At 34.0% G+C, this 8,354-nt stretch overlaps 1 protein-coding gene across 1 annotated transcript; it reads right to left on the reverse strand.

Annotated features, from left to right (window-relative positions):
• Positions 1-272: 272 nt before the first annotated feature.
• On the reverse strand, positions 273-1,214 carry LOC144552477 (uncharacterized). The gene is made up of 2 exons (XM_078300458.1): positions 510-1,214; positions 273-374 (listed from the first exon to the last, which is right to left on the reverse strand). The coding sequence occupies exons 1-2, from the start codon at positions 1,212-1,214 to the stop codon at positions 273-275; spliced, it is 807 nt and encodes a 268-aa protein (XP_078156584.1).
• Between the last annotated feature and the right edge of the window lie 7,140 nt (positions 1,215-8,354).

An 8,354-nucleotide genomic window follows, 5' to 3' on the forward strand; every position in this document is an offset into this window, starting at 1 on the left:
TTAAATATATCCTTTTTGTTTTTTTGTGTACCTAACGAATCAACTTTAAACTCCATTGAAAAGTCTCTTAACAATATCCTTCTTTAAATAATATCAACATAATCCATATGAAACAAGTGTAAACTGATTGTTCACCAATATAACAACGCATGTGACAGTACTATGCTATCTGCAAAATACAAATCCTATTATATACTACTGTCATAGGAAAACCATTGAATTTATGTATGCAAAAAGATAGAAAGACTTATTTATCTCAATTTAAATAAATATTATGTAACTACAATGTTTATACCACTCAACAATACATAAGAACTGACAATGTACCTCATATTTATTATGACGTCCTCACTCACAAACCTTCCCAGGTACATCTGTAGAAGGAAAGTATGATATATATTTTATGATAAACTAGCTAGAAACTTATCAAGTTCATTAAAAAAAAAAAAGAACCCGAAGTAAAAGGAACATAATTTACTTAATCAAAAGAGAGAAAACTATATACACACCTGTAGAAATTTGCTCAGACAGTCATTTTGTTCTTTTACAAACTTGCATATGTTCTCATGGGTCCGAGGGACATAAGTTCCAAGGGATCGAGTGACATTATTCACAAACTTACTAAGTATCTGCCGGTAATCAGCTTCTTTCAAGTGCCGATTTAACCAAAACGGCTTCAGCTTTGGCTTTGCAAAACCTATCAGTGCCCATTCAAAGCTGTGGTTATCAACCTCTTTGGGTTTCTCTCCTGCTGCTGTTCCATTTGCCACAAAGTGATTTTGGTTCAGTTGTGACTGTCCCAGCTTGGGAACCTCAGGAGTTGGGTCCACTGGATTGACAGCAGACAACTCAGACCCAGTATCTGATCCTCTAGCCTGAGAGGTCCCCACATTTGTGTATGTGCATGATATAGGTTGCATAACTGCATCAGTATTTGGCTTCTCAGCAACACTATTTTGATTTGTTTGTGACATCCCCACCTTGGAAGCCATGATTGGATTCTGTTGATTTGAGAGAGATTGAGAGGCAGTTGGATTCACTGAAAAGGTACTGGTAGCATGTGAACTTGCAATACATACATCATTATCCCATTGAGATGCCATTGGGTTCATTGAATGTTCTATTCTTGGTGAGTTCTTTACTGCTTTTTCTTTCACATCCTCATGATATTGAGATGAAATCTGCAGCTCCTGTGAAATGTTGTTTTCTTCCATTACAGTATTATCTCCGTGATTCGTTTTGTTGTCATACCTACCCTCCAAGCCATCCTTTTTCTCTCTATCTTGATCCATTCTGGGCACACGACTGGGGCTCCTTTGTAAACTAGGTGATCTTCTAGACCTGCTAACCGGGCTGTAGAAAGAGTCTCTTAGTTCAAGTTTGAAACTAAGTGAGGATCACCCATTAAAGTAGAGAGAGAACCTCTGATTATGTAAATGAATAGAAAAGGTTCATACCTCTTTTGGCATCTGTATGGTGAATTGGTACGACCTCTTCCTCGGTAACCGGACCCACCTCGGCTCCAGCCAGTTCTTTGTTTGTTGGCAAGTGAGTAACTGGTGTCTCTACCCCTTGGCCTCTCCACATCCCATCCAGTTCTTCTCCATTTGGGTGCTGGTGAACGGCTTTGGTTGCTTGGTTTCTGTCCTCCCCTTCTGCAAATTAATTGTTATAAATGGCTTAAAATTAGTATGCACTAATTGATTTTTTGATCGATGAAGAGTCTTGACACCACCAATAAGATTCCTTTTGGTTAGCATTCTTCGTTGATTCTGGACCCCACCTGTCAGATCCAGTCTTTTCATTTAGATCAGAGCATTTTCTTGGGGGAGATAAAAAGCCTAACTGTTTCTCCCTTTCGTCTTTTGTTTTGTTGGCATCAGTAGGACTCATTCCTTGACTCCTGTTGAACGTTTTACAGAACCCAAGAGAGAAATGGGTGTTAGACCAGAGATAACAGTCGTTGAAATCAAAGGACTCTTATATTTGAGTAAATAGCAAAAATATTTGAAGCAAATAAGTATTCACAATTATCAACTCCTAACCAGCAAAAATAACTGAAATATTTCTATAAAATTGTGACACGACTCAAATGCTTATGTTCTACTGCAGTGATAATTTATAAGCTTTCAGGTTACTATTGCATAATATCATGTTCTACTGCAGTGATAATTTATAAGCTTTCAGGTTACTATTGCATAATATATGTACCTGCTAAGACAACTCGGATCAGTACTACCTCCCCCTCTGGACCTACCCCGATCCAATCCACCTGTTCTTGGTTTATTCTCCGGGGAAACATTGCGTCTTGACCTGTCCGGATGATGTCCAGTTTTTATCCATTTGTGCTCTGGTGAGCAGCTGTTGTCCTGCCCAGTTCTTTTCTGTTTGTTCTCGGTTGAAAATCTTCCGTCCCTTGATCTAAATGCACTATACCCACCTCTACGTCTGTATATTGATTTTGGCAATGATCAAAGAAATAGTATTCTAGGAATAAGGTTGAGTTTAGTAATTTAAGCGTATAGCTACATAGTCATTATCTCATAATTTTTCTAGTGCATTAGTATTTAAGGTGCTCAATTATATGGCAGGTATGGAAATGGCCAAAAAAACCACACCGGAAAAGATGCATTTGCTTGTGTTTTAGTTCAATATTTTATAAGCCCACCCTATCATACCCCAGAAAGATCATCACAGATGCTAACTTAAAAAGAATAGAATCAAATTAGAAACAAATAAATATGTTATCTCTAGCAGAAACAACGTACCTGCCAGCCATGGGTTTCTCTCCAGTTAATGCCTCTGTCAGCAAAATCCAAATCACGAAATGCAATCAAGAACTATTTTAGTATGCTAAGAAAGAATGAAATGTTAAACGGGCTATTACAATTAAAAAACTAGGGAGAAGTATCCCCCCTGGATATTTTTCAAAAATACCCATACACCCTTTTCCCCTAAACCCTATTTGCACTGCATTATAATATATTAATATTGTCATTTGAAACTCAAACAAAAAATGATTACATAAAACCTAATTTGGTAAGCTAACCGTTTTTTGGTACATAAAAGACGGGGGTAAAAAGTTCCTCCACATTTAAGAAAAGAAATGCTTAAGCCCTGAACCTAAAGATAAAAAACCAGGGTCGGATTAGGAAAACTCTGTTATAATAATTTAAAATAAACCTAAAGAAGGAATTTCTAACAATAACAAATTTCCTTTCCAAACGATAAGAGGAGGGAACATTAGTGCGAATTTTCATTTTAATTACAAATTGTTTTCATTTGGCGCCAAGAAAGACTCCTAAAAATGCCTTTTCATTTTGGGGAAATTCAGGCAAAAAAAAGTTCCATGTAAAAAGCTTCTCAGGACAACGAATTTTCAAGAAAGAAAGCTCGTAAAATTTATTTGAAACGACAATAAAATCCAATAAGAAGGGGAGACGAAAAACAAATTTACCTAAACACTTGCGAGAGAAAGAGGCGAAAGTACAAATCTTTTGTACTCCTGCTTGCGAACGACTTTTGAGCAATCGAAAAGGAAGGGGAAACGACAAGATGACAGTACCCTATTAGAAGTTTACGACAACTTACCTTCAATTTTTTAATAAAGAAATAAATGCTTATGATTACTTTTTTGCACTTAAACCCTGTAAAATACTTCTTTGTACTCGGGTAATACTAAAAGCTATCAAGAATTTTCAAAATATCCTTCCTTCAACACTTATTTTGTGGAATAGAAACATAAAAAAAAGGGAACTGAAACTAGATAAATATTACCATAGATTTCAATAAAGCAGGATTATAAGGTTTTTGGATTTTCATTGGAAGAATTTACCAATTTTTGGAGCTTTCAAAATTAATTAAAATAGGTCAATTAACTTTGCAAGGATTTGAAAAAGTTTTCAACTGATCAATATTGTTAGCTTCTGGTTTTTGAAACTAGCAGCCGACGACGCTAGCTCTCAAATTCTCAATTAATTCATCAACTGACAACTACCATACTAGAGTTTAATCAATTCCTCAATTACTGACACTGCCCACTGTTAGTTTCGGATAAAGATTTTAACAAAACAGTCTTGGGATGAAAACGTGAGCATCCTAATTAAGAAAAAAAAAAATCTAATTATCAATTGTTAATGAGAATTATGGTATAAATTATGTATTTATGTTCCACCAAACTAGATGTTTCAATGAGATGCAAACATTACTATTTTAAATAATTTGAATCATGAGAACTAGTCTTTACAATGCTCTTCGTGTGGAAGATTGCAGGTTGCAGGTTTGAAATCTGAAATAAACAACACTTTGTGAATATTAAATAGTTTGGTGGCTTAACGTCCAACCTTTAATTAAAAAAAAAAATCAAGTGTTGTTAATATTTCATTCACGGCCAATTCAAGATAAAAATGGAAAATCATTTTTTTATTATATGACAAAACGCATATCAGCAAATCATTGTAGTCCCATTATGAACAAGGAAATGTAAATTAAACAAGAACGAGTTCTGAATTTTCTAATATGTAATGGTTGTACACATAATATTACAACTTATTTATGTGGTATTGTAATCAAATTCGGAGTGGATAATTGTAATATCAAATTCGTATCCGCTTTTCAATGATCAGATATAAAAACAAATACAGATCATAAATAAATGTCGAAATTCAAAATAAAAAATCATTTTAAACAGATACAGATACCAAGAGGATAATCTACGAATACACTGTCCTATATGTTATTTGGAGCAAATTCGGACATATGTTACCTGCGATGAAGTTATGTAAAGCCCAATACTAAAATATTTTATTACAGTCCAATATGTTCTAAAAAAACAAAGATGCATAGCGCTAACAGCAATATATATGCGCTAGTAATATGATTATTAATAGGGGTGTCAACGGATACGATACGGGTCGGGTGGAGATATTTTCATATCTGTACTCGTTATGATAATGAAAAAAAATCTTTACCCTTACCTATATTTTCGAATACGGTACGGGTCAGGTAAACGGATAAAAAAAATACCATTAACATTTTGATTTGTGCTTTTGGTAAAATATTTTTTAAAATAAGAAAAAAATAAATAATACAACTAATTTGTATTATCAAATTTTAATAAAATACAAAATTTTATTGTATCATATATTATCTTCATACAAATATATATCTATATATATAATTTTATTTTTTAAAATTATCTTATACGAAAACATGTAAGATAACGGAAGAAAAATCATTACCCTTATCCGTATCCGATTAGCTAATGGGAAAAAAAATCTAACCCTTATTCGTGTTTTCGAACACAATAAGGGTCGAGTGAACGGGTAAAAGGGTGCCATTGACAACGCTAGTTATATACTAATCATTGATTATGTACGTGGAGCATTTGATTCTTTAGATTGCCCAGGTAAAATGTTGTACCAAAAAAGTTTAGATTTATATGTGGAATTTTTTTTAGAAATCATAAATGAAAAAAATATTTTTTCAAACCAACTTGATTGATTTTTTTTTACAAAAACTATAAGATGCCATTTCGGTTTCTTTTTTTTTTGAAACCGAAATGGCATTTCGTTTCTAGCCGTTTTCACAAATTTTGAGAAAAAAAATACGTTGAAAAATTGTAAAAATACCTGGGACCGAATTGTCATTTTGGTCCCCAAAAAAAACAAAAAATTTCGGGACCGAAATGCCATTTCGGTCCTTATAATTTAAAAAAAAATAAAAATAATCAGATTAGTTTTATAATTTTTTTTTTCTAATTATGGTTTATAAAATAAATTCTTACATGTGAGAGGAGCTCTATAATAAAATAATTGGTTCGGAAAAGACCAATGGTTGTACGTGTAACTTCGGTGTGCAACCGTAAGTCCGTAACCACTCAACAGTCAACACTAGAACAATAATCAAATATGATGCAATCATGCAAGGGAGAGCTAAGGGGAAAACAGAGACAATGCGGGTGAAGAAAAAGGTCACGAAGGTAAAGAATGTTTAAGTACCAAAAATGGCGGTCTCAGCCAAAGCAAAAATCAGACACACACAAATAACAAGGGAAGAAGTAACAACAAAATTTCAAAAGATAGCAACACAAAATTGCGGGATTAGGTGTGACAAAACGAATGCCACCCAATGGGACATATTACGAATTCACATCCTCTCCATTACCTGATATATCAGAGAATCTTTTACAATTAGTAGATCTGTACCGTTCTTTCTAACTTGGCACGAATCTCAAAGCCCAATAATTCTGCTCCCAATGATAGCTCGAATTCCAAGCAGGCTGAGATTCCTTAATATCAACCCTTCCCTTCGGTACAAAGCTATCAAGTTAACTCAGAAAACAGATGGAATGTTTTCTCAAAGCGGTGCTCGAGAAAGGCGTGTAGAGGAAGGACAACAGAGCAATAAATTCTGTTATGATCGAGGAGACAGAAACAGGACTACAGGAGGTCTTTCTACATGGCTACATGCCAACACGGGAGAAAATCAAACCAAATCAAACCAGGTTCAAAGTTCGACCCAAGCAGGAATTTTCATTGAAGGGGTGAATAGGCCGGCTACAGAAATGCCCACAAGATAAAAAGGGTTCCAGCTCTGACCTAGCAAGAGGCCCGATCAGTCATATAAAGTGCAAAGAAAGAGATAGGAGTAGGTTCGATGGGCATTGGACCTACTTCTAGGTTCAATTAGCTCTTTCACCGACCTGAAAAATATATTAATTTTTTTCCAATAATACATAAAAAAATATATTAATTTTTCTTACAGCCACAAAAAACCCGACCTGAAAAATATTGATCCGGGTTATTTATTGCAGTCTTTCTAATAAATCAAATTATACTGTATTTCATCTATTTTCAAAGAAATATATTCAATATTTCTAATATTTTAATACAAAAAATAAAAAAATTATGTTTTATAAAAAAATAAAAATAAATAAAAATTTGAGACCGTGGGAACCCCACGGTCTGGGGAAAAGACAATTTTGAGACCGTGGGAACCCCACGGTCCTTATGGGTTTTTTAAAAAAAAAAATCATCATATTGGTTCCGTAAAATTCATTTAATTATTTATGGTTTACAAAAAAAATTCCACTTTGTGCATATTATATCGTCATAACAAAAAATATAATTTTAACTTTTTTTTATCGCCCAAGAAATAAAGAAGGTAAAAAAGTTAACCATAATTCTATCTCAGAAAAATAAATCATTTTTAACAAAAAGGATAAACAATTATAATCTTTTATTGACAGGATACTGTATTAAACATGATAATTATGCCAAGGTCAAAAAGTAAGAATCGAAATGAACAATTACCACTAATAAAATGTTAGATTTGAAATAACAGGTCCTGCAATTCCTACGGATCACAACAGATTTATTTCCGAAAAAGCAAATAGTTTTTGGGCGAATTTGATAGTTTACTAGTTTATGACGTGAATATAACTTATAGAGAAAATTTAAATTTATGGCATATGGCTATGGACTCCATAGTCTTCATTCAAATATTTTTGTTTTGAGTTCACGAAGTTTTTTTTATCCGATTTTGGAATATTTTAAATTACGACATTTGCGACGAACACCATAACTCGTAGTGTCAGTTCTGCAATTTGAGATTTTGGATTTCGGTCCTATTTTTTGTAGTTTATCTTTTTATTACTATTAATAAAAAATTCGGTTGGTTCTAACTTTTGTAGGACCAATATTAATTTAGAATTCACAGTGTTATTTTTATAGAAAAAATAAATCTAGATAAATTGAATAATCATTGTCAAGCCACTGCAAATTGTGCCCAATTCCCCTGGCGATTTTTATTAATATCCCTAAAACAAATCAAAATTTTAAAAATGCCCCTGCTCCCAATTTTTTTTTAAAAATGCCCTGACCGCCTGGGCTTCGGGCGGCCCAAAAAAGCCTGTGAGGCGCCGGTCCAAATGGCGGCCCACAACACCAGTGAGGCGCCCCCCCATCTGGCGCCCCATGTTTTTTTTTTTTTTATATAGATCTGATAATTTTGATTTGAAGAATTTTGTGAAGAAAAACGGATTAAAATTCATAATAAATCCAGGAATTTAAAATTCAAATACATTACTAAATAATACAGTACCGTCGAGTCCATAGAATAAGGTAACATAAAATTCATACAGCAACAACCAGTTCAAATATCAATTATACAAACCGTTACAGTTAAAACATAAAAATACTACAACAACATACAATTGGGGTCTAAGCCTTACGAGACGAGGAGCTTGCTCCCTTTTTTTCCTCAGCCCGACGGACGCACGCAGGACACTCCCACGTAGTGAGACGAGCGTCGTTCAGCAGATCTGCATGCGGGTCCATGCAATTGGGATGAAC

The sequence above is a fragment of the Carex rostrata genome, chromosome 4 (assembly GCF_964058835.1).
Source record: "Carex rostrata chromosome 4, lpCarRost1.2, whole genome shotgun sequence".
Lineage (NCBI taxonomy): Eukaryota > Viridiplantae > Streptophyta > Magnoliopsida > Poales > Cyperaceae > Carex > Carex rostrata.